General features: G+C 34.5%; 2 protein-coding genes across 6 annotated transcripts in view; both read right to left on the bottom strand.

Annotated features, from left to right (window-relative positions):
* Positions 1-6216: 6216 nt before the first annotated feature.
* On the bottom strand, positions 6217-19030 carry LOC112048218 (tRNA (uracil-5-)-methyltransferase homolog B). Of its 4 annotated transcripts, XM_052885454.1 has the most exons (12): positions 18689-19030; positions 17917-18067; positions 17110-17285; positions 16401-16721; positions 14876-15013; positions 14516-14631; positions 13448-13556; positions 11898-12020; positions 8059-8251; positions 7059-7276; positions 6478-6497; positions 6217-6435 (listed from the first exon to the last, which is right to left on the bottom strand). In XM_052885454.1, the coding sequence occupies exons 1-12, from the start codon at positions 18893-18895 to the stop codon at positions 6252-6254; spliced, it is 1956 nt and encodes a 651-aa protein (XP_052741414.1). In that variant the 5' UTR covers positions 18896-19030; the 3' UTR covers positions 6217-6251. The 4 variants fall into 4 exon arrangements, with proteins under 4 accessions (XP_052741414.1, XP_023941445.2, XP_023941446.2 ...); XM_024085677.2 differs by having other exon boundaries at positions 6217-6497; XM_024085678.2 differs by lacking the exon at positions 18689-19030 and adding an exon at positions 18292-18657 and having other exon boundaries at positions 6217-6497.
* Positions 19031-19738: 708 nt separating this feature from the next.
* The window catches only part of LOC112048200 (AH receptor-interacting protein), a 100315-nt gene continuing 92699 nt past the window's right edge, over positions 19739-27354 (bottom strand). The window contains exons 2-3 of one of the 2 annotated variants that reach the window (XM_052885453.1): positions 21497-21623; positions 19739-21407 (exon numbers count right to left, since the gene is read on the bottom strand). In XM_052885453.1, coding sequence (XP_052741413.1) covers positions 20511-21407; positions 21497-21574 — 975 coding nt within the window. In that variant the 5' untranslated portion in view covers positions 21575-21623 and the 3' untranslated portion in view covers positions 19739-20510. Of the gene's footprint in view, positions 21408-21496; positions 21679-27354 lie in introns of those variants that run through there. The other variant, XM_024085649.2, reaches the window with a different exon arrangement.

Genomic DNA, 27354 nt, shown 5'->3' with positions numbered 1-27354 from the left:
GCCTTTCGTAGCTCGTAGACGCTACGAATGTGTAGGGTTACCATATACTATGGATAGGGTACAGTTAGCAAGAAAAGTTCGATTGCAAATTATTTTAAAGTACCTAATCTCTTCTTGACACAGGTACATAGGTACATATAGATGAAAAGGAAACAAATAAATAATCATTTCTTTTAATGTCCTTTGTTCTATATGTACCTCACCTCAAAGATCAGTGTGATTCTCAAATAAAGAGTTTATATTAAGAGAAAGCCGCCGTGATAGTCCAGTGGATATGACCTCTACCTCCGATTCCGGAGGGTGTGGGTTCAAAACCGGTCCAGGGCACCGGGCAACACCTCCAACTTTGGTGTTGTGTGCATTTTAAGAAATTAAATATCACGTGTCTCAAACGGTGTAGGGAAAACATCGCGAGGAAACCTGCATACCAGAGTTTTTTCTTAATTCTCTGCGTATGTTGAAGTCTGCCAACCCGCATTGGGCCAGCGTCGTAGATTATTGGCCTAAACCCTCTAATTCTGAGAGGAGACTCGAGCTCAGCTGTGAGCCGAATATGAGTTGATAATGACGATGATAATGAATAAGAGAAAATCTAAATGTAATAAAATTGTAACTGGACCTGGATTCTGTACATTAAAGATATTTTGAAAATTTTTATTGGAAGCCAGTATATAATAGATATTAAGGCCGGATATTGTTTAGGCCGAATACCGAATAGTTACCGGATCGGTTTCACCACATGGCTCCACGGATGACCAAGGCTGCGCTGGTGGATCCATCACTAGCGTAGCAAATGTTGATTATCGACCATTTCATCAACCACTGGTAGTTAATATGTATCTTCTAATTTTAGTTTTCCTTATTATAGTTTTTCTTGTCTTCTGTGTATTGTGTGTGCGTGTGTGTGTCTAATAAAATTTCTTTCTAATCTAAATAAATGTGACCTCTCCTACTCGTAGTATGGTTGTGGTATGGTCTAATGTTTTTAATTTCATGATTACATTTCTAAAGGTTATTTATAATTTTACACGTAAATCACACTGCTGACGATGACAATACTTGGTATTTTATAAGAAATCCCATCACGTGGATATCCACGGTTAGGTATTATATTTTCGCCCTCGCTGCACGCCATGGAATGCGGCATCTTACTTCGTTCCTTTATTAAATTCCAGCTGAATTAATTCGCGGCCCCGGGCAGATGCCGGGCACCGCTTAGCTCCGGTAATCGCTTTGAAATTCACATCTTGAAGTATTAGTAAACGCTAAAGAGATTTAAAACTTTTTGTTTTTTAATCTATATATATAAAAATGAATTGCTGTTCGTTAGTCTCGCTAAAACTCGAGAACGGCTTAACGGATTTATCATATCTTGGTCTTGAAATGTTCGTGGAGGTATAGGGAAGGTTTAAAAGTTGAGAAAAAATCAAATAATTTCCGGGAAAACCCTAAAAACTGCTCTTTTCTATTTCCCATACAAACGTTTAAGAGTCGAGCGGTAGGGGTAGGGTAGGGGTAGAGTAGGGGTAGGGTAGGGTAGGGTAGGGGTAGGGTAGGGGTAGAGGTATAGAAGGGTAGAGTAGGGATAGAGAATAAGTGCACTTATGTCAAAACGAAGCTTGACCGGGTCCGCTAGTTCAAAAATAAATAAAGCAGGTTGTTTTCGATCTGTATACACCTACCGACTATACGTACGGGTAAGGCTGTATATCCACGATTTCATAAAACTCTCTCTCCGATTTGGATTAAGATTTCGTTATTTAATGTGTGTACCTATATTTCAAGGAAGATATAATTCATATATATGGACAATATACATATCGTCATCTAACTTCTAAGTAAGCGTGGGTACAAAACAATGTTCATTTTCATCACAAAAATATTTTCCAATTGCGGTAATAGAATCAGCTTTGGAAAGGTACTGTAGACAGTAGTCACTATAGTATACCCTCTGCACTAATAGGCCGTCGTAATTAATTTGATTTTCAAATAACTCGTTTTACCTTAAACCGGTAAAACACATGTTCAAAATACTTTACAGTTATGGGAATCGAATCCACGTGCTTGGGTGCTGTAGCTACCAGTCTATACCCACTGCAATGTATGTGTTTACCTACACAATCTACTTTCAAGATTTACTTATCTTCCTGTACACTAGACAACGGTGGATAATTTTCCTGTTAAAAAATTGCAAATCTGTATGTATGCAAAGGTTTTAAGTTTCCTTTGTCCTCATCAGATATAGACATAGTTTACAATTATAGACAGCGTCATCTTTTATGGTGATATCTAAATCAGATCTGAATTATAACGCAATGATTATGCAAATTTCCCTCTAGGTGGTAGACTCGTGTCATATGGGTTTGCAGATATACCTACTGAATCAGTTTAAGATTATATTATTATTGGACCGACGTATCGCCACGACAAGTACCAATTTATGCTCTAATGTCCGATACGGTCAAATCTTGCAATTGAATTTTAAGGCATTCCAACAGAGACTCACCATTTACTTAGTTAAGACAACGTTATACACCCGTTAACTATTAACACTACATACACTAATGAGTGCCAAGAATAACTTTTGGGTGGACCTTTTAATTGCAAATTCAACCTAAAACGAAACATTTTGAATTTTTGACCCGTCTAAGGTTGGTTTTGCTCTGAATTTGGGAATCTGAGTTTTAAACCCAAAAAGGTGGAAATATAAGTTTTATCATCTAATTAGATTTTTTTTAATTACCACATCATCATCATTCTCAACTTTTATTCGTTACTGTTCGCTGCTCACCGCTGAGCTCGAGTCTCTTCTCAGAATGAGAGGGGTTAGGTCAGGAGTCCACCACGCTGGCCCAATGCGGATTGGCAGATTCACACACGCAGATAACACAATGTTTTTCCTTCACCGTTTGAGAAACGTGATATTTAATTTCTTAAAATGCACACGACTGAAAAGTTGGAGGTGCATGCCCCGGACCGGATTAGAACCCACACCCTCCGGAATCGGAGGCAAAGGTCCACTGGGGTATCACGGCCATATTTAACTAATTAATACTAAAAAAAGTGCTATATCTGTTGAAGCACGTGGGCAAAGGATATACGATTATCTCATTCTCATCACCTACTATTATCAGAAATAAATGTCTATAAGGAATCAAGGTCATGAATGCCCAGAATCACAATTACAAATATGTTAATTGCTTGCATGTCAATATAATTAATTCATTATGTAAGAATTATAAACCGAGGTCCTACGTCAAACTATAGGTCAAAATTAATTTATTCCAATTTGATGGTGTTAATTAAGTTACGATGGGATAGTCAGTCACACCTCTTTTTATGGACGCTGAATAATACTATACCATAATAGCACAGTATAGTATAGTACAGTAGCCTTACCTTACCTTAGGACCTGCCTCGCTAGACCTTACCCCTCTGTCAAATGGATATGATCACGATCTAACGTGTACATAATCAAATTGAGAACCTCCTCCTTTTATTTTTAACCGACTTCCTAAAAGGAGGAGGTTCTACGTTCGGCTGTATGTATGTTTTTTTTTTTTTTTTTTATGTATGTCCAGCGATAATTCCGTCAATTATGGACCGATTTTGAAAATTCTTTTTTTGTTTTGTAGTGTTTGCTTCCAGGGTGGTCCCATTTTTTTCATGTCAGGATCTGATGATGGCATCCTGGAGAAATTGAGGGGAACTTTCGAAAGTTGTAGAGACGGCTAGTACGTTTGTTAGTGTTTCCATAATGTATTTTAAACCACTACAACTTTATGAAGGTTTGGAGTTGGTCTGATGATGGAGCCGAAACACAGACGATAGAACTTGTCAAGGATTTACAGCAGTCACCTTTTGTTTGGGCTTGATCAATTTGTATTGATGAGTACTTTCCACCTATATGGGTTGTGACTGTATTAAGGGTCTGGTGATGAAGACGAGGGACAGTGAAGAGAACTCCTTGACGGTTCACAGTAGCTACATTGTGTTTGGACTTGATAAATTTGTATTGATGAGAACTTTCCACCTAGATGGATTGTGACTGTATTAAGGGTCTGATGATGAAGACGAGGGACAGTGAAGAGAACTCCTCGACGGTTCACAGTAGCTACCTTGTATTTGGACTTGATAAATTTGTATTGATGAGAACTTTCCACCTAGATGGATTGCGACTGTATTAAGGGTCTGGTGATGAAGACGAAGCACAGTGAAGAGAACTCCTCGACGGCTCACAGTAGCTACCTTGTGTTTGGACTTGATAATTTTGTATTGATAAGAACTTTCCACTTAGATAGGTTGTGACTGTACACACGCAGTGGGTATGCTAACACTAAAAATAAAAAAATAAAAATTTTAATAAAAAAAATTCAACCGACTTCCAACTCAAAAACTAACATTAACTAAAAAGCAAAAAATAACATCTTACCTATGTGCTACCTTCTGATCAGTTTGAAGGCGGTGCCAAGTCAGTGTCGTGTTTTAATTAAAGCTGTTTCTGGAATAACCACAGAAATTTTGTAGTTTAAACGTATTTAATTAAAACATCACTGGCTTGGCACGGCCTTCAAACTGATCAGAAGGTAGCACATAGGTAAGATGTTATTTTTTGCTTTTTAGTTAATGTTAGTTTTTGAGTTGGAAGTCGGTTGAATTTTTTTTATTAAAATTTTTTATAGAATCGATTTTTCATTGTGTTAAAAATACACATGTGTGTATTACGATTTTTTGTAGTTGCGTCTAGTGTTAGAACCCAAAATATATTTATGGGTGTTAAATATTTTCGAAGTTGTGAGTTTACCTCCCGCCACCCCCAAAATGTCAGACAATAATTTTGTTGGTGAATTCGAATGTGATACAAATTAGAGATGATGACAGTTTTTTTAATTGTATACATATAAATTAAGAGTATGCGAATAGTAAAGCAATTTTGTAAATGTAACAGGTATCTGCGATCATTACTTTCGGAGCTACAGAGATTTAAAGGGTCAGATTTGCGGCGCTGCCGCGGATTCCTGAAGAACGCCCCATACAAAAGGTACAAACTAATGACGTCGTAGGCACTTAATGATCGGTGTTATTTCTGCGTTTATGTTTTAGTTCATATATTAAAAAATATAACATTTAATGTAAGGAAGCTAAAAATGTATGAATTTTCAGCTAAATACGATAATAGTAGATTGTTATACAAGGGGCTAAAAAGACCCATTATATACGAGGTATTTTTAGGGCCCGAGACGAAGGCGAGGGCCGCCTAAATTGAAACCGAGTTTATAATGGGTTTAGCCCCACGTGTTACACTCTGCTTTTCACTACGATTGCGAGAAAATAAAATAGTTTAGTACAATATTCAATGATTTATATTAATTGAAAATTAAATGTACAAAGTCTACAATTTTGGATATTAAGGGAGATGCTTTTACCCGGCAACATAATTTTTTCAAACATAACATTCATTGTTGTTAAACAATAACAATATGTATGTTATGGTCACAAATTTACAATAAATTTCATTAAAAAAACCAAGTATGGATTATTTAAGGCAATATTGTTTTTAAAATTCTCGCTTTTTAATTTTATTTTTCTTTCACGAGAGAAAGGCAAAGGTATTACACCGTACAGGATGTCCCATGTCTTCAAATCTCGCTCTATTCGCAACTCAAACAAAAATTAAATAAAAAAATTAACGCATTCCACAGACAAGAACGCTGCATTTCATTCTAATTTAAAGTTTTTTATTTATTTTTCAAAACAATCAGGGCCTTACCTATAATTATTCTATTTTCGAATAAAACCTCCTCCGTTTTATAGTAGGCTAGTGCTTGGCTAGTACTCGTAACAGACAGAATTAAAAAAATCAAAATTACTTTAGCCCCTAGAGGCTAAAACGCTTGGAGTGGTAATATGACAGTGTTTTTGAGCAAGAGTAGTGAAAAAGATTTTTAATAGATTTTGAAATTTTATAATTTTATTTATTTAGCAAATATCCAGTCAATATTTGCTTTTTATGTATAAATTAGTTAACATTGACCCTATTTACCCGAATTTATTATAAAAATCAATATATTCAAACCTAGTCATCATCCCCATTACGAAGGTTGGTGGCTTTGGAAGTTAGTAAAACAAGAGATGCTCAATTGTCCGACCGAAGTGAGCTTTTCACAAGAAAATAACATTACTTTTAAAACCTAACTAGTTACATAAACAACCAAACAATTAAAAAACAATTTATTAACAAAATATGTATATCAAATCTGTACATCATTTGTACTTATATCACTATCTAGAGCCATCTCTCCGTTGTTTGAATCAACTTCTATTGCTTGCTTGTCACCATTAACATCTTCTGAGACTTGTTCCTTTGTCTGATCAACTTGTTCCCCTGTCTGATCAACTTGTTCCTCTGTCTGATCAACTTGTTCCTCTGTCTGACTAACTTGCTCCTTTATCTGATCAACTTGCTCCTTTGTCTGATCAACTTGTTCCTTTGATTGCTGAAACAACAGTGAGACTGAGTAACTAAAGACAAACACTTTTTGAAACTGCTTTTGTTATTGGGTTTATAGATATTACGCGCCTCTTGGTAGGGAAGCCTTTGATGCTAAACGTGTACTTACTCGAGCGTTGCGGGGTCTATTGGACTCGGTAGGTAGGTAGCCCTCAAACAAAACAACAACAACTATGAACTACCTCAGGTATTTCCAGCTCGGGTCAGTTGAGGATTTTCTAAATTGACTTAAGTATGTTCGTAGTGTAGGCATTCGGTGGTAGGCATCGGCCGTGGCTATTTACCACCCTATCGGCAAAACGTACCGCCAACCGATTTAGCGTTCCGGTACGATGCTGCGTAGAAACCGTCAAGAGATATGGGTAGAATAAAATCGTACCTTTTCCAAGTAAGCCCTCATCGTCACTTGAATATCAGGTAAGATCGCAGCCAAGGGCTAGCTTGTCGTTGAATAAAAAAAAACCTCCCTGTCAAATTTCAACTGTACGCAGAGCCTAATTTTACGAGAACGAGAATTACGCCACGATTAATAAAAAAGTATATTTACCTCTCTCTCAAACAGTATAGCTAGCTCAACATGCTTAGTGTGCGGGAACATATCGACGGGGACGGCTCGCACGGGGACGAAGGGGGCCCCTCTCAGAGTCTTGGACGAGGGGCGCGAGAGGTCCACGAAGTTTTTGACGGCCGACGCCGGGCTGCACGATATGTATATTAGACGTTTGACCTTCTTTGTGTTTCGCAGTTGAGTCACCGCTCGCATATCTAAATAAAAATATATATACAATAATCAAAAATCAGATCTTAAAAAATTTAATTGCAGCAACTTCCTACTAATATTATAAACGCGAAAGTTTGATACTCTTTAACGCCGCTACTACTGAAGCGATTTAGCTTAAAGGAGATGGTCTAAAATTGTATGGAGCCCAGGATCAGTCATTGTACCCTGGCGGAAATAATAGAAAATGAAATTTTTTACTATGAATTTACTTTAATTCTTTCGAAATAATATTCATTCTCTCCCAAGAAATGCAACACTATTAGGGGTAACAATGGGGGATTGATGACGTTTTCAACGCAATAGTCGTTTTGACGTTTGCTGTCAAATGTCATGTCATAGTTGCTAGTCAAAAACTTGGGTTTTAATTTTATTTATTTCTTTTTATTTAGTTACATTTATTCACTTATTTAGATTTTAACAAATACATTAAATTTCATGGTCTTTTGAGTAGGTATGGATTCCTAAAATCTGATTTGAGAGAGAGAACTTTTTCAAATATAATTTGTATATTAATAGCACAGAATAAAGAATGATAAAGAATGAAGCCGGTGAAACCCATAAAAATAAACTTTTAAAATAATTAAAAACTTAAGACGCCATTTTTATTGAATAGTATTGAAAATTACTGATGGCAACAACTCGTATCGTACTGTCGAATCGAGAATGTATTCATTTTTGAATTTGTATTTAATGGCTGCATCCCTGCCGTGTTCCGTGCGCTCAATCTGCCTATTATTCTTTAATCTGTGATTACTATGTAACTCACGTAAGCCAGCTCTGGGCGGGTCGACGATGGCCACGACATCGTCCCCCGTGACTCGCGCCAGCACCGACGGCAGGATGTCCTCCGCCTTGCCCGCGAAGAATTCGCAATTCTCAATTTGGTTCAGTTCCGCATTCGCCTTCGCGTCCTTCACGGCTTCAGCGATCAGTTCCAAGCCGACAACTTTGTCGCAATGCTGTTCAATCGAATAGAAACAGGGGTTACATTTTATAGTCCACAACTTTAGGCTTTTTACACAACAATATCACTGCTCAAAAAGGTTCTTTTAGGCGACACTTTTCGTTTCGATTCACATACATTTTATTTTTAATAATAAGCTTTACGGCTCTGGGTTCTAGCCCTTTTGAGCCCGGATTCACATACAATTAATTAATTATCTTGGACTAATTATAGAAGGACCTGCCTCGCAAGACGTTACCTCTCTGTCAATCAATCAACGATCTAACGCGTGTATACTTATATCGTATCGATGTTTCATTGTTGTAATCGTTTTCGTCGACTGAAAAAACTCCCTAATCATTCCGGTTTGTGTAGTAAGTAGTTCAATGGCATGAAAAATGGTCAACAACTTCTAATTCACTAAAAGATGACGTGACGTTCGATTTCAGTTTCACCTGATGGTAAGCGATGATGCAATCTAAGATTTTTTTTTTTATTGTTTACAAGTTAGCCCTTGACTACAATCTCACCTGATGGTAAGTGATGATGTAGTCTTAGATGGAAGCGGGCTAACTTGTAAGGAGGAGGATGAAAATCCACACCCCTTTCGGTTACGGCATCGTACCGGAACGCTAAATCGCTCGGCGGTACGTCTTTGCCGGTAGGGTGGTAACTAGCCACGGCCGAAGCCTTCCACCAGCCAGACCTGGTCCAATTAAGAAAACCTCAATCAGCCCAGTCAGGAATCCAACCCAGGACCTCCTTCTTGTAAATCCACCGCGCATACCACTGCGCCACGGAGGTCATCAAAAACATAATTATAATAAATAATAAATTTGTAATAAAAACAAGCATATCTAAAAGAAAAATAGATACTATTCTTCTAACGAACGAACAAACAGCAAAACATCGATCCATTAATTTAATATTCTGTGTACAGATTATATTATTCTTGTTAAATATTTTATTATTTATTTTTGTTAAATATTATCGATGACTGAGTTTACCTCGTACCCTTCAAAAAACGACAGACAATTTTGTTGCTGCACTTGGGTGCGATCCATTTCCATTTCTAATTCCTCTATGTTAAATATATAGAGTTTGCACAAAAACAATACAAACGACATAAAAAGAACCCAAGCAGACATGAGTCACAAACCATTATGAAAAATAAAGATATTGAGTTTTATGGGTATTAAATGTGCATTTATAAAATTAAATTATAACTTTAATTATTTTATAAATGTCGTATTTTCATATCAAAAGAAGAAAGAAGTTGTAATTAAAACGATGATTTCTTTTATTTTAATGTGAATTTAACCTTTCATTTATTGCAGAATTACCATATACTATGATAATTTTTTTGATTTTGTATTAATAAGTGAAAGAAGATTTGACATTTGACAGTTCACACTTTACAGCACAGAACACTACTTTATTTGCTGTCTATGACTAATACTCCTACTTATATATCAGTATTCGTTTATGATTCGTTAACTAAATCCAGTCTGTCGTGCGTATTTTCTTCCCTTGTAATTTTTGTTATTTCGTTTTGTTCTCGTTTCGTTGTTATTGTTAATTATAGTTTATTTGTTGTTTGTTTACTGTTTTTACCCGACTGCAAGAAGGGTTATGTTTTTCGCGCGTATCTTGTATGTATGTATGTAATATTCTTTATTACCTCATATCTTCCAAACCGTTGAACGGATTTACGTAATTCAGATAACGTTAGATTTGTTTTAATAACCCAAGTGTTCTTAGATAGGTGAAATTAGAAAAAAAAACCAACAAGACGACTGTGAGACGCTATAGAATCGGGGTGAAGTTTTTTTTTTGTGAATATTGCAACATGCGAATCAAATTCAAGGGATTTTTGTGAGAATTTCAAAATAGTATATCATGGCCATGTTAAAAAAACTACAATTAGGAAAACGTTATTTATTAATTCTAATATTAATTAAGTCTATACATAATACGCGAGGCGGACGACTATAAGGTGCGAGGTTTATGAAGTGTAGTTATAAAACACCTAAAATAGACTAAAAGAAATATATTGATTATAAAAATCGGACAAGTGCGAGTCGGATTCGGCCACCGAGGGTTGCGTAGATTTTTTGAATATTTACTTAATTTCGGTTGGACTTAGGTATACATTATCGTACTTTGTAACAAACGTAACCAATAAATCCGAAATTCACCATCTATCGTAACTAAAAAGTGTGAAATAAATTAATTAATTAAACAAATATAAAAACCCGGCATAAATGATATAAAAATTGATCAAACTAAAGTCGGGACCTAATAAAAAATGTAGACGAAATTCTATTCAATATAATAGGTCCCGACTGTTTTCTAATTGTTTTCTACACTTCAGGACTGAGCTTTATTTTTTCTTTTCAGTTTTTTTATCATTTATGCAGTCGGGTTTTTTATCAGTTTAATTAATTAATTTTATTTAGTTTAGTACGAAAATTAGTGAACCGGAGCCTGGTACTAGCCGGAGCAGTTATTCCGCGTTGCTATTGTTTCCGTCACCAAAAAAGAAACGTACGAATCAATCACCCTTATCGTCCTCCGAGAAAACCGTTTTGATTAATGTGTTTAAATATGTCGAGGAAACCTTATGCTTGCTTCTACATAATAAAGAAACAAAACTATAAGAGTTCTTTATTGCCTACGGAACCCTTAATATAAGTGAAGCATTATCTGTTTGATAAATAACAGGATATATTATATAGGAATATAGAATTAAAAAAATATTTGTTTACCACAGGAAGTTTTATTTCATGATAATATTCGTAAATAATGATAAAATGTTGAGCACCCCTGAGTCAGCTGTTTTTGTTTGTTTACATAGTTTAAAATACCTACTCAATCTGACTATAGATATCCTAATTCTTACTAATATTATAAACCCGAAAGTTTGTATGGATGTTTGGATGTTTGTTACTCCTTGACGCCGCTACTACTGAAGCGATTTGGCTGAAATTTGGCATGGAAATAGATTTTACTCTGGATTAACCTACTTTTTATCCCGAAAAAATCCATGGTTTCCCGAGATTTATGAAAACTGATGATTTTGATGATATAAATGATTGTTACTCTTCGTCGTCTCGTTTACTGGACTGGATTGGCTGAAATTTGGTATTGTGATATATTATAGCCTGGATTAACACATAGGCTACCGGAAAAATCCATGGTGCCCGAGGGTTTTTGAAAAACTAAATTCCACGCCGACGAAGTCGCGGACGTCCGCAAGTTCATCATAAACAGTGAATTTTAGATTGATTCTACACAAAATATCGATTTTTTTTTATTCTTTACAAGTTAGCCCTTGACTACAATCTCACCTGATAGTAAGTGATGAAGTGATGATGCAGTCTAAGATGGAAGCGGGCTAACTTGTTAGGAGGAAGAATTGCTTGGCCGCACGTCTTTGTCGGTAGGGTGGTAACTAGCCACCACCGTACCGACAAAGACGTACCAACAAGCGATTTAGCGTTCCGGTACGATGTCGTGTAGAAACCGAAAAGGGGTGTGGATTTTCATCCTCCTTCTAACAAGTTAGCCCGCTTCCATCTAAGACTGCATCATCACTTATAATCAGGTGTATTCAAGGGCTAACTTATAAAGAATTAAAAAAAAAATAGTCAAACACTAACCTTGGCAAAGCACAGGCCAATAGTGCCAGTGCCGCAGCAGATGTCCACTATGGTGGTGTCGCGCTGCACTCGGCTCATGTCTATCGCGCTCTGGTACAGAATGTCAGCGCCGGCTGTATTTATCTGCAACAAACCATCTATGCTACTAAAGATTGCGGAAAATAACTCAAACGATCATCTACGCTGGTATAATAGGGATGAGGACAGTTTTTTAAATTGTATATAAATTAGGAGTATGCTAATAGTAAAGCAATTTTGTAAAAGTAACAGGGTATCTGCGATCATTACTTTCGGAGCTACAGGGATTTATTGGGTCAGAAAAAAATGGGTCAAAGGTCAAGGTCAATCTGATAAATAAATAAATAAAACGTCCCATACAAAATGGTACGAATTAATGACGTCATGGGTACATAATGATTGTTAGATTTGTATGGCGTTCAAACAAAATTACTAATATCTTAGTAATTAGTGCGTTTATGTTTATAGTTCATTTATTAAAAAATATCATAATAAAGGAGACATTTTTCAATAAATGAACTTTAAGGAAGCTAAAACTGTATGAAGTTTCATCTAATTACGATAAAAGATTTTGAAATTTTATAATTTATTTATTTTGCAAATATCCAGACAATCTTCGCTTTTTATGTATAAATTAGTAAACATTGGCCTTATTTACCTGAATGTATAATAAAAATCAATATATTGAAACCTAGTCATCATCCCCATTATAAAAAAAATGTGACATGTCATGTCAACACGCATGCGCCGTTGTTGCCCGGAAAATTAAACGTGTCAAAAAACGGAAAAGGACAACAGATACAGTATGAAAATTATACCCAGGACGCAATGGAGAGGAAAAGAGAATAAAGTCTCCAGTTTACGATAATAAGGGTCACATTAATGTGAATTTTATCATATTTTCCAGTTGCGGGTGTCGCAGTCATTCGACATCGGCTCGTGTCGAGATAGTACGAAATGTTCCGTGAGTTAAGTGGGGTGTACTGGTAAACCGCTCGGGCGGCCTAGCTCATTCTTTTCTCTGACATTCGATCTGTCTACACCTTTGGTTGGATAATCCTTCATGGATTATTTTGATATAGGCGGGGAGAATGACTTGAGTGAAGTTAACTAGTTTTAAAAGACGTCTTTAGCCCTACATCCTTCGGTCACAAGTCAGGGACTTCACTCAATGTTATTCTCTGCCATTCGAGGATTTATTGGTAACATTAATTGATGGGAATTGTTAGACCTGTTAGACTTTCATTCAATAATAGTGTTTTTACTTTTGAATCCGGTTCTCAATCCACGGCACGGGCATCAAAAATCCATGACCTTGGATACAGAAATTATGGTCACCACCCACTGCGCTACTTGGCCATCAAATAAAAGTAGATGTAAAAAGCTGTTACAATGGATGGAATGGATGGAGAGACTAAGCAAGTCTGTTTATGAACCACATTGTTTGTTTCACAACTGCTCTCCTATAAGGAGAGGCATGGCTAAAATAGGTTTATTAAAAATAGGCTAAAGATGAAGATAATAATTTTTACCTGAAAGAAAGCTTCCGGGGATATCCTGAATTGTCGTCCCAATATAGTGTCTATTATGTGGGTTGATCCTGTTAAATGGGTAGGCTTTGATCCGTCCTCGCCTACTCGTCTGAAACATTTATTTATTTATTATTCTACAAAATACATATTAAAATTAAGCCTAACGATGATGCAACACAAACCGCAGTTGGTTTTTTGTGCATTGATTATTATTACATATACAATATTAACAAAATTAAATAACAAACAAAAGTAGTAAAATGAACTATAGTTAGCTATAGTTCATTGGTTTGTATATATTGGTTTATTAATAATGATGTTAATGTCTAAAAACGAAAAATCACTGCAATCACTTGATGTAATATGGCATAGTCTGGGTTGTTTCGTTGAATTAAGTATGTTAGATGATGGCAAAAACGAAAATACGACGAAAAACTGTAGTGGCTTATTATTTTAATGGTACACTGAGCTACATAATAGGGCCGCAGATTTGGCTGGTGCATGTTTTTAGATAGCAGAATTTTGTTTCCTTGTGCAAACCAAAACTCCTTTTTTGCTTTTGATGCAGTTTTATCCTTTCCCATTTTAAAATAATTCCGAAATTATTTTAAAAATTTTATATCTCCAAGATATTCATTAAAAACTAATTAATTTTGTTTAAAGTCAAATACTTGTAACGAATAACGTCTTTATTTGAATAAAGATGTATGTAATGTGAAAACACCTTCGCAAATAATGCATTGTTTGCGAATTTGATTACCATAAAATAGATAAACATATTTTTTTTTTGCAGAACTTTTAAAGGTTTTGCGTAATTTTAACTGATTTAGCAGCTCACGCAACAGACTTTTTTTACCCATTTTTTGACACATTTTTCATTGAAACTCCTCTTCTATTTATCATAGAGTGATGTTATATAGCCAATTTCACTTACAGATAATGTGACTTTCCATTGGTAAAAGAATTTTTCAACTCGGTCCAGTAGTTTTGAGTCTTTTGAGTCTATTCGTTACATACGAAAATACAAATCTGTCCTCTTTATAATATTAGAGTACATTCCCTACTTACTTTTTAGTGAGGAGCTCAAAGTATAAAGATTTAATGCAACACGCCACTGATTCTTCTGTACTGAAGTGTTCTATTAGATTTTTTTTCAATTCTTCTAGTTTTTCTGTTGTCAGATCCTTAAATTATAACAAATAAGAATAAGAAAATTGTTTAGTATAATAATAATTTTTTATAGAATAAATATTCTTTAAAAAAGACTATTTTGAGTTTCGTTCCATAAACTGAGGATGTTATTTTCTCGAATACCACAATGTTGACGAAAATGTCCCATTTTTTAATTTAGAGATCCATTTGTGCATTATTAAGGTTTAAAGTGCTAATCTACGGAAACCTACACTGCATTAGTCAGTTCTATATTACCTGTGGATGCATAGAAATGATTAGCATCAGATCTCCTGTGTGTTTGGACTCTCTGACGGTGAGATATCGCCAATAGCCCGAATAGTCCGCCGGTGAGAATGGTTCCATAGACGACTGACGAACAAAGTTTTGGAAAACCTACAACAAAATTACATTGATTTGGTTGATATAAACAATATATAAGCTGAAGTGGCAATGGGCGGGGCACATAGTCTAAGACCCGATAGACGTTGGGGTCCCAAGGTGCTGGAATGGCATCCCCGCACTACAAAGCGCAGCGTTGGTCGACCCCCCACCAGGTGAACTGACGACATCAAGCGAGTCAAAGGGATTCGCTGAATGCAGGCGGCTCAGTATCGTGATGTTTGGAAGTCCCTACAAAAGGCCTATGTCCTGCAGTGGACGTCCATCGGCTGATATGATGATGATGATGAAACAATATACCTATTTCTAATTTCCGTATATTAGACACCCGCGACGTCGCATAAAATTCTATATCGCGCGGTAATCATACATTTTTCCAGGATAAAAAGTAGCCAATGTTCTACTCCAAGGACCGATTTAACTCTTCATCAAAATCGGTTTAGCAGTTACACTGTGGAATGGTAACAGACAGACACGACTTACTTTCGCATTTATTATATTAGAAGGGATAGAATAGAATGGGCACATACTACAGTAAGCTATCTTTAAAAGATATGCCATATACACACTTGTTTGTATATCTATAAAAACTTATAGGTTACATTGTTTTGTTATATCTTAAAGACATGATAAAGCGTTTTCGATGAAAGCTCCTCGGGGGGTCAACATTTTCAACAATAATTGTCATATTTCATCTCATTTATACAAAACCTTGACAAAATATGTACTTAAACCTACCTAACTATCTATTAGTGATAACTGCATGAAAAATAGTTCAGCAGTTTCAAACAAACAGGCTGATTGACAAAAGCGGAGAACTTTGTTTTAAATAATAATTAGTATTGACTATTGATCTCAGAATAATTACATATGGACCAGTATCACACGCAAATAATAATAATAATAATAGTTTATTTAAAGGTAAAAACCCAGTGTAAAACAAACATAATAATAATAACAATACAAAAATAGTAAAATAGTAATTAAAATTGACATTACACTAATTTAATTGTCTAACTAGTATAGGTATTATCTATACATATTCGTATGTTCTGCTACTTTCTATTAGGCTCTTGGTGCACTGAAAGCCAATGTTTATAGATTGAGCAGTCCAGCCACTCAAAAATACACAATAATTTTTGGAGGGAAACAAGCTTAGATTAGGTATATAACTCATACTAAGCTAGAATTACTGCGAAAAAGGTATTTTTTACAGAGCTCTATAACTGACAAAACACAATTACAACTATGAGACATTGATTCTATAGACAGTTTTTATAATTGCATTGGATCATTGATCATATACTTTGACGGAAAAGTAAAGTCTAGTGAGGCAGGTCCTTATGTAATTTATTAAGCTATTGTTATTCAAATAACTTACCAAAACTGCCTTTTTCATCTTCTCAGATATGTGGTTTAAACTGCTAATAGGGGCAACAGCAACTGTACCGGTGACATAACTGCCCAACCTGAACCCCACAGTGGGCTTGCTAGTCTCTTCGTCAATCCCAACAGTGAACTCGCACTTATTCCTATACCCCTCTGTTACTGGTGACTTCTGTATGGGTTTCAACTCGAAACTTAAACCATCATATACTTTTCGGTTTGCTTCAATTTCTGTTCTCTTCTCTTTGTGAATTTTCCACACCTCATTATCAAATTTCATGAGTAGATTCTTGACTTCTCTCTCTTTTAATTTTGTCTGTAAAAATATTTATCTAATGGAACATATGACTACATTTTGTTATGACTGATACTTTGTATATGTATGTATCTATGTGATGTTCTTAAACATCAAGAGAACAACAGTAAGTAATAAAAAACTGAAAAATAATTGAATATATGATGTGATGATGATACATCTCCATAAAATACAGGCAATTAAAATGTTCCTGAAGTCATACAATTTCTCAATTTGAAAAAGTGTAATAAGGCAAGAGTGAATAGGCATCTTCTAGGCAAGCACGTTTTTATTTTAGACCTCGTCATTGCTCACCATCAGGCATGATTGTAGTCAAGCACAAGCCTATCCAAGAAAAAAAAAAAATTCTGCAGTAGAAAATAAATTCTTGATCATAGGAATATTTTACCTGCTCTTCATATGGCATATTCCAGTATGGAGTAACTGCATCTTTCAATCTCTCTTCCTGACTTTTATCATTATCTTCTTTCTTCTTCTTGTTCTGTATTCCCTCTTCTTCCTGTTTTCTCTTTCTGACAAGTGGGTCAGGTGCTGGTTTTGCTTCTTCAGCTATTAATGTCTTTCCTATAATTCAAACTCAAAATTAAAATTGCTTTAAAGCACAGAGGGTTTAACATGATAACTCCAAAACTGCTGAACAGATTTTCATAAGGGTATTTACCAGTTTTTGACGACCTCCGTGGCGCAGTGGTGTGCGCGGTGGATTTACAAGACGGAGGTCCCGGGTTCGATCCCCGGCTTGACCGATTGAGATTTTCTTAATTTGTCCAGGTCTGGCTGGTGGGAGGCTTCGGCCGTGGTTAGTTACCACCCTACCGGCAAAGACGTACCGCCAAGCGATTTAGCGTTCCGGTACCATGCCGTGTAGAAACCGAAAGGGGTGTGGATTTTCATCCTCCTCCTAACAAGTTAGCCCGCTTCCATCTTAGACTGCATCATCACTTACCATCAGGTGAGATTGTAGTCAAGGGCTAACTTGTAAAGAATATAAAAAAAATAAAAAAAAAAAAAAAACCCAATAGGTAGGATTTAAGAAAAGTTTAGATATAACATGTGTCAATAGTTTTTTGTAAATTGGATGATATATGATGATAACTGTTGGAATTCTCTGAAGTTAGAAAAATCAAAGGTTTCCAAACGGCTAAAGCTGTGGGCATCTACAAGTATACAGATCTTAATAAATAAAGTTTTGTACCTTTCCAAGAGTAACCATTCAATGCTGCAATAGCTTTAATTCTCTCTTCATCATTTTGAAAACATGCATACAACCAGTGGCTACCGTTCTTAGGTCTTTTTATCTTGCTGGTGTTCAAACCTAGTTTATTATTCATCAATTTCTTTAACTCCTGAAAAAAAAATAGGTAAGAAATCTTTATGTAAACATTAGTATTTGACTTACAAATATGTGGGTGAAAGCAGCCCCAGTTTAAGGGGTCCAAACAATGACCTCTTATAATAAAAGGATCCTTAATCATGTAGAAAATTTAACTTAAAAACTGGCCAGTTTTGCTTTGACAGCTTTTATAAGTATTTACTAACACCAATAAATATATCCTGTGTCCACACTCACAACTATAAATTTAAATTGTAATACATATGTGTGTACATATGTAATTTTACCACAATGGAACATTGATTCTATACACAGTTTGTTTGCTAATTGTGATCATATACTTTTGACAGAGGGGTGACATCTAGCAAGGCAAGTGAGCAAGTCCTATGGTAATTGGTCTGAGGTCTCCGGAGATTCACGCTACAAGTGTAAAGCTTTAAGCTACCCGCTGAATACTCTTGACTGTACCAACAATCTATATTTTTTTCATTTTCTTTTTTATCCACTATACCATCCTACCCACTCTCTAGGCAATGGAATAGAGAGAGAGATTTCACCCAAACTCGGTTTTTGGTGAAATTACTTAATGTAGTTTGGCTATGACTTGATTAGTAATAAAAAATAATTTCTTTACTGCTATTCCGTAGAACTTAGGCAAGCCTCGAAGTTCGATTTTGAATTTCTCTGAAGAGAAACCGCCTCGGTCTAAATAAGCATACTCCTCATTAACATTTATATTTTCGGGGCTTTCGGATTTTATTTGTTTTTCAACATCAGTCACCAATTCCGACATCGCAAGTTTACACAGGACAATATAGTTTTGCTTTTGTTGCAATTGCATGTATGTTTAATGTTAACTTTTTGAAATTCCACGTCTTATTCGAGCTAATAGTCGCATTTCTAAATAACTTAAATTTTAAAAATTTTGTAGTTTTAGGTTATAATAATTACACCACAGACACAGAATCAAAGAGTTAATTAATATTATAGGGTAAAGACTAAAGAGAGCCAACTTCGCTTTTTTGTGTCATACTGTTCGTAGTAACGCCATCTATTTAATTACCCTCTGAACAAAGAGTAAATTAATTTAGGTACATAAACTGACTCCTTAGACTATTTAAATAATACAGTTTAGTTAATAAACTACAAGTTTTTGGCCGTTTTTTAACTACACAAACCGGCATCTTAAGGGAGCTCTTTACACGACAAAAACGATTACAACAATGAAACATCGATTCTATAGCAACAGTTTTTATAAACGCGATATATCATTGATTCTTGATCTTTGACAGAGGGGTAACGGTTTATGAGGCAGATCCTTTCTTTTTAATTATCTAAGACTGCTAGTTAGGTAGTCTGAATTATTGTCCTTAATAGTGTCATCTAGTGCACATTTTAGAAACAAATATGAAAAACTTTCAGGGAGTACAATTTTAGATGGCTGTACAAATTATTTTTGACATTTTTTGTATGAAACTGTCATTAACATTTAACTGCCTCCCCCCTCCCTGCCATCCCTGCAGTATAGCAGTACATAATGTCAAATCAGTGTACTCTATGACGTATTGCTTATTAGGTACTCTATTCTACAGGATCGTCAATCTACGATTCAATTACTATTTACTTAAAGAGTCATTAATTAAATATTCCTTGACCTATATTTTTATGGAAATAAAAAAACATGTTATTGAAGTTTTTTATTAGTCACATTGATTACATAAAATTATAAATAAATTAAACAAATTCACATACTTAATAACATTGACTTAAATATTCTGTAACAATAGTACATTTTGATACTAGACTTTTAATATAAAATATATCACAGATATAATATAGTTAAAAGACAAAATATTTTGCTTGTAACCTTTAGAATAAACATAAACTTGAAACTTTCAGAACAACAATTATTAAATGATAAAATATATATTGTTTTTCCTAGTTTGTTTAATTAACAGAGACAAGGTTTATATAAATTAGCATTTACAAATTCTAGCAATCCTTGGATTCACTAGGATGGATCCAGCATCTATACAATGAATCCATGGAATGCTATGATATTTGTCCCTATCTTCCCAATTAGTAAAAAGGTAAAAGTCTAAATAAATTTCTAATATTTGCTGTACAGCATACAAACCTTCTTAATTATGTTTTTTTACAAAACTGCTATTCTTATGCCAATGATTATGTAAAAACCTCATAAAACTAAGTACTGTTAATGAGTTAGAAGAAATGGATGGTATGGGACTATTGTACAACAAAGACACATAACACATTAAGGTACGAGACTTGATTGAAAAAGAAAATGAGCCTCCGTTGTTTCAACTCATATCAGTAGGAATGTAAGTATATATTTTTTTCATAATCTTTCATACTTCTGCAATGTAACACCTGCTTCTATTCAATAAGTTATGGCACCTCATGTCTCAGTTATTGTATTAAAAAGGATTTTTATTTTATGATGTTTTGCTGTTATCAAATAATTTTCTTAGAGCATTCCTTTCTTGCTCTTCTTTCTGCTTAACCAATAATTTCAGATTCTCTAATTCTTTATCTGCTACAGCACTCAAAGATGGGTTAATGGCCTTTAATCGCTGAAAGTCTTCCTCTGCTGCACTTGGATTCCAAGCACCTATATGTGCTTTCCCCCTTCTGTATAAGGCTTTTTCATTGTCCTTATCATGTTCCAGAATAGTATTGCAGTGTACTATAACAGAGTAATATTCTCCTTTGATCAGTTGGCACTGAACATAGTTGAGGAGAATGGGAAGTTTTATTTGATTCAGCGATATCCATTCCGGGTCACATTTTCTTTCACTATTCTGGAGCTTTTCACAAATACTAATCGCCTCATAATATGCCTTTTCGGCTTTATCATATAGTTTTTGTGCATATAGCTTGTTACCCTTTTCCTTCAACCGAGGGACTAGGTCCAGCAACTCTTCAGTTGGATATTGCCACATCTCTTTCTCAAATTCATGAGGTTGTTCTACTTTCAACATTTCTATAATAAATTCCAGATCACAGGGGTTGCTCATATACTCGTCCAAGTCATGATATCCTAGACCTTCTGTATGAAGTTTCATAGTACAAGAGTGTCTGTCTTTTACATCATTACCATTATCACGGAGTTTTTTCGATACAAAAGGATAATTGAATACCAGTTCTTGTGTCACTTTGAAACCAGCTATCTCACCGACAGACATCATTTTGACGATATCTTCCCACACACGTAGCATAAACTTATGCCCCAGAACCAGAATCATGGGCGTTTTTTTGCCCATTTTTCTATTATCATCTAATAAAATACGTTGATTACCCTGCAGTTTCCATGTTTGGAAATTGAAGTGAACCTAAAATACACATTATAACATGAAATAAAAGAAAACTTTGAATATTGATTTGATTTCACTGAATAATAAAATGATTTTCGTAATCTCACCCTGCACCCATCTACGATAGGCACATATTTTCGCCCAGCACATATTGTATTCTTTATTATTGGCGTAGTGTTGTTCATAACTGGCTATTGATTTTTTACCAAGTATTTTACAAATTGCAGATGTTTTTGAAAATTTCTTTTGATTTCTAGTCTTAAATTTAATTTCTATTTTCTTTTTAATTGTGACAAAGACAAATACAAACGTCACAGAAAAAACAAAAAAAAAAGAAAAAAAAATCGGATCGTTGTTAAATTAAAACTACCACAGAAGCTACAACAGCAGATTACTCCAAGTATTATATTTTATACTAATCCATAGAGGAGTATTTGTATTTAATCTATGTATTCACGTGACACAGATTAAATCTTATGAGGATACTACACGCTCCCTAGAGGAATTAGTTATAGAGATGCATCGCACCCAAATATTTTATATCAATAAACAACCAATAAATGTTTGATTCGCAATACACACTTGTGTAATTTTTTCAGCTAGCAAACACATCGTGATAAACTAAAAAAAGAAAAACGTGGCTGAGTTTCTCATGGGCTTTGACAATTTAGACTATGGACATGGATCGCTTGACATTACCCCATAAGGCAAAGATTAAGAATCCATGATCTAACGCTGTTATAAAAACTGTTGCTATAGAATCGATGTTTCATTGTTGTACTCGTTTTCGTCGTGTAAAGAGCTCCCTAAACATGCCGGTTTGTGTAGTTGAATAGTATAAAAAAGGACTTACAACTTGTAGTTTACTAAAAGATGGAGTAACGTTTCATTTGTAAGTATTTCTGCCTTAATGAATAATGTTAACTATTTTTAAATGTTACCTTTCTGTATTCTCCGTTGAAAACAAAAAATACTTGTGAAAGAATTATTTCGATACGTTAATAATTCCCGAGATATAGAATTTTAAAGTGAGCGCGGTGATCAGCTCGCGTTTAATGCAGTGACGTCATCATACAACACTTGCTCGCCCGTTATAAGCAATTTCGGACTTCTGCCTTTCCTACTGACGAACTAATGGTTAGAATTCAAAAATTCTTTTTGTGTTGAAAAGCCCGTTTAACGAGAAAGACTATATACAGTGTGTTTTAAAAATACCGTCCGATCCAAAATGTGCGTGTAAGCATTATAATATTATAAACAGAAAAAATATTAAAAAAAATATTATTCAATAATTAAGCATTTTTATCGTGATAATAAAGTTTCTAATTTTAAACATAAATTGTCCCAAAACTTGGAAAATTTTAAAAGTGACAACACTGTACTATCAATTATGGTACGTATATCTAGATTATTACCTCCTACCTACACACCTGTGGCACAAAAGTCGGCAAAATTGAAAGCCTTTTGACAATGCCGCGCCGCATATGGTAAAGGGTAGGTAGTAGGTACCATCGTTTTCGGCGCCCACTGTCTTTGAAACACCGCGCTGCTGCCGACACGTGCAAAGTCTGTAATGCTGTGTTTAGTTTGCTTGCGCCACTCGCCCAAAATGCAGACTTAAATTAGTAGTAGTAGATCTATTTGCGATATTACTGTATCCCAGAGTAAAAGGTATAGTTTCTGGTGTAATGTATGTTCAAGGAGTGGAAAATGTGGAAAATGATCCACTAACCATTAATTCATCTGCCATCGTCCATCTGCGTAAATAAACTTTTCGTGTTTACACACATCACAACACGCCAGTTATGCAAGCACGCATGCATGCTTGTACATAGCACAAGATGATAAAGCACCTTGATAAACCTATCGCCTTGTTGTGTGTACTTGTGTGTTTACTTGCCCATTCAATACCACTTTGAATAGAAACGTGTAAACGCAGCACAAAACATAGATGACGGCGTTTTTATTCTGTAGTAATGCCTACTAATAATTAACCTATCTCAACTTTCGTGTTGCCATGTAAGTTTTTATAATTTTGCATTTTTTTTATGTTAATTTCGTGCAGGGAAAAAAATGTATTTCTTTAAAAATAAGGACTGCAAAAAAATAATGTATACACGATACCTAAGTACACCCTTAAGGGCCGGACGGTATTTCCTATAACCTTTGACACCTATATATATGGACCTGTGGCATTTTACGTCAAATTTGGTCAAGTATTTATTTTTTTAAAGAATAAACAAAATTTTTTCGTAACCTCTCTAACTTAAAGAAAGCTACCTTAATGGAGCGAGATAGATATTTTTTTAGCCATTGCGTAAAGAGGTTAGACATATTTTTATGACAATATTTACATGACAATATCAATTATGTCAGTTGTGACCAAATTATCTTTTGTTTTTAGTGACCAAAAATGGCTATTGTTGTGGTTCCGATGTAACGGTATTCGAAATATTACGGAAATAATAACCAATAAGCTTGTGAATCGCAAAATAAATTAAATATTGTACAATGGTGAAGTGCGCAGTGTTTGCCTGCACCTACAAAACTAGCGGGAAATTCATTTCACAAGTAAGTATTAAAATCTTTGATTTTTCTGTTCATGTTGAGTATTTTAAAGGTGTTTTTTTTTAATTAGGCCCATTGCCTAGTTCAAAGCTTTACAATACGTGGTTTTATGGGCAATCCTTTAAAGAATTGAATTATTTCACGAGTTTTGGTTTGACCGTATACGTAGTGTTGGGAAAGTATTGTTTACAATATCGATGAATAGTGAACAATTGATTTGTTTCGCTATATCATCGAAATAAGCGAAAACGTATAAATTAATAAATTATTTTATGTTCTATAAGTATAGTTATATTTTATATTTTTCAGATTTCCAAAAAATCATGATTTAAGACAAAAATGGCTAAACAGCATTAACAGGCCTGATTTCCATCACGATACAGCTGCATATATTGTAGTGATCATTTTAAGATTTAATGTAAAATTAATGTGATCCTACATTAATTTTACATTACGCCTTCTGCGCCTCAAAGACAATGCCTGCCCATCTATCCCGTTGAGAATCCTTTTTCATCGTAATCATTCTTGTTTGTGATAATACAGGAATTCCCTCATTTTAAAATATCTGAATACTAGCAAATTTTAATTTTAACATTTATTTATATAATTTTTTTTACTGTGTCCAATAGTGTAAGAGAAAGATATAATTCACAAATTTGAAAAAAGATTTTGCTTGTTGGTTGCTTTATGTACTCATATAAATACTAATGTTGCATTTATAGTAATATTTTAGTAGATAACCAAAGAATAAAAAATACCTATTGCAGAATTTATCACCTGAGCAACAAGTAAGACAACCCTTGCAAGAAGTGAATCTTAATCTGTTATCAGAGAGTCATGAAAATGCTGTTTCCCATAATGGAATACAAGTAAGTAAAATAATTAATACGGGTATAATTGTATTTTAATAATGATTTATTAATTGGAATCTATAGCCATTTGTCTATTTATTTGGTTGGCATTTAGGTAGACTCGACATAATTAAAGACTTATTAAATTTATTTTTTTATTATGATCTAGATTTTCGACTCCTACCTCTGGCCAAGTGGCTGGACTCAAGTCCAGGGTTATCCTAAAAAAATAATTACCTATGAAAAGGAAAAGCTGATTAAGTATTGTACAAGGTTCCAGGCAGAAATTAATAAACTATGTTAATATTGAATAATACTATAGTTGTTTATAGTAACGATAATTATTTTGTTTTTTGCAGGATATAATGGTTGCATCTACTTATCAGTCAGTCAGTACACCAAACGTACAAATGCTGCAAACGTACAAGCGATGCACGGCTGGTTCAATTAAGGACGTTTTGGCTCGTATTGTCAAAAACATATTTAAAAACTAAATTTTTCTTGTAATAACGTCTCAAAAACATATGAAAAAAAATGTATCTAGTAGAACGATAATAACGTCTCAAAAACATATGAAAAAAAATGTATCTAGTAGAACGATAATCAAATATTTAAGACCATTTATAAAAAAAACTGTCAACTAGCCTATTACTTTTTGATATTTATAACGTATAACGTTGTATCAAAAATTGTAAGTTTTGCAACTTCTATAAATAAATTTTGTTGATGAATTACGATTTTTTATTTTTAAATAATTTATACTATACAATGTTTATTAAATACCACACAGTAACCAGAGAGAGTCTTTACAAACTGCGTGCGTGCATTTGCATATAAAAACATATAAAAATAATTACGTAAATTGATATAATAATCAATAAAAAATACTCCATCTTATTTCTTTAGTTTTTTGGCGTTAATTGTTTCTAAATATTATATTTAGAAACAATTAACGCCATTTTTCTTGAATAATATTGAAAATTACTGATGCGACGGTTCGTATCGTACTGACAAGAGAACGTATTCGTTTTTGAATTTCATATTCGTAGCGGGTACGACACCGTCATGTTCCGTACGCTCCATCTGTATATTATTGATTAATCTGTGTTAAATATAAAACACTTTAATGAGAAAATCAATTATATGGAATTTAATATTATAATAATGTAAGACAGAATTTAAAATGTTTAATTTTAGTAAACATAATATTTTGTATAATTTTAAATCGAGTGCTTAATTATTATCGATAAAACAGCCCTAGCTCAATTTAGAGACCAAACATGGTTACCGGAAGCCTCAAAAATATTTACTTGTCACATATCCTCTATTATTTATGTATCTAAGCCTATAACACACTGTATATATAGCTACATAACATCACGCTACAACCAATAGGAGCAAAGCACCGATCAAAAATGTGGCCAAAACGGGGAAAATTATGTTCGGTCGTCGGCTAGTCTTCTTAATATACCTAATAAATGCGAAAAGTCATTCTCACGAAATCTCGAAAACCGCTTGACATACAAAGATGAAATTTGGCAGAGAGGTAGTCCATAGTTAGTAGCTAATAATGGAATTTCGATACGGCCGGATTAAAGAGGTCTAGAGGTTCTCACAAGTTTGTATAAAAGTCTTTCATTTGTTATATTACAAACTTGAAATTTAGCAGGGAGGTGGTTTATAGTTGGTAGACGTCTGTTACAAACCCATTTTATGACAGGACTTTAATATGAACTTGCGAAAGCCTTTAGATCTCCTTAATCCGGCCCTATCGCAAAATCCATTCCTAACAAACGTACACTAACTCTGTTAAACTGTTTACTACCTCCCTGCCAAATTTCTAGTTTGAAGCATAAAAAATCAAGGACTTTCATACAAACTTGTGAGAGCCTCTAGACTTTGAATGCATATAAAATCATAACTATTTGGTATCTTTAAATAAAACAAAAACAAATCTAATGCAACGAAGTTTAAAATGATTTTGCGTACCTAGTAACATTATCCATTACGTATTATATGTCGGTCAAGAAAGAAATATTATTATTATCAATTTAAAATTATTAAATAGTCAAAAAATCTCTGAAAATTACCCTTAAAAATATCAGACCCATAAAAAAAATCCCATTGCACTTATTTACCCCGTAAATCTGGGGGGAAAACCCCTAAGTTGGGAACCCCGTTGTAACATGACGTCACAAGCGGTCACGCGACTGTTAGCGGAACTCGATATTTTTCGAAACTTTGAATGCCTATAAAATCCAAACTATTAGGTATTTTTGACTACAACGTTAAATCGTGATAATGTATTTTTGACAGAAGTTTAACGCCTATAATTCCTGCGCTGTAGCATGGTGCAGGTCATAGTTGACAGTTCCCGCGCCGGATGTTCACGGATGTTCGTAATATTATTGTGAATCACGGCAACTTTTAACAATGAAACGAACTGTCACCCGCACCATGCTACAGCGCACGAACTGAAGCGATGCAGGTCCTAAGGTAAGTGGTCTGATTACAAAGGTATTACAAGTAGTCTTCTGGTCATAGAC

This window comes from Bicyclus anynana, chromosome 14, assembly GCF_947172395.1.
Source record: "Bicyclus anynana chromosome 14, ilBicAnyn1.1, whole genome shotgun sequence".
In the NCBI taxonomy this organism is placed as follows: Eukaryota; Metazoa; Arthropoda; class Insecta; order Lepidoptera; family Nymphalidae; genus Bicyclus; species Bicyclus anynana.
This window is presented reverse-complemented; position numbering and strand designations above follow the sequence as displayed.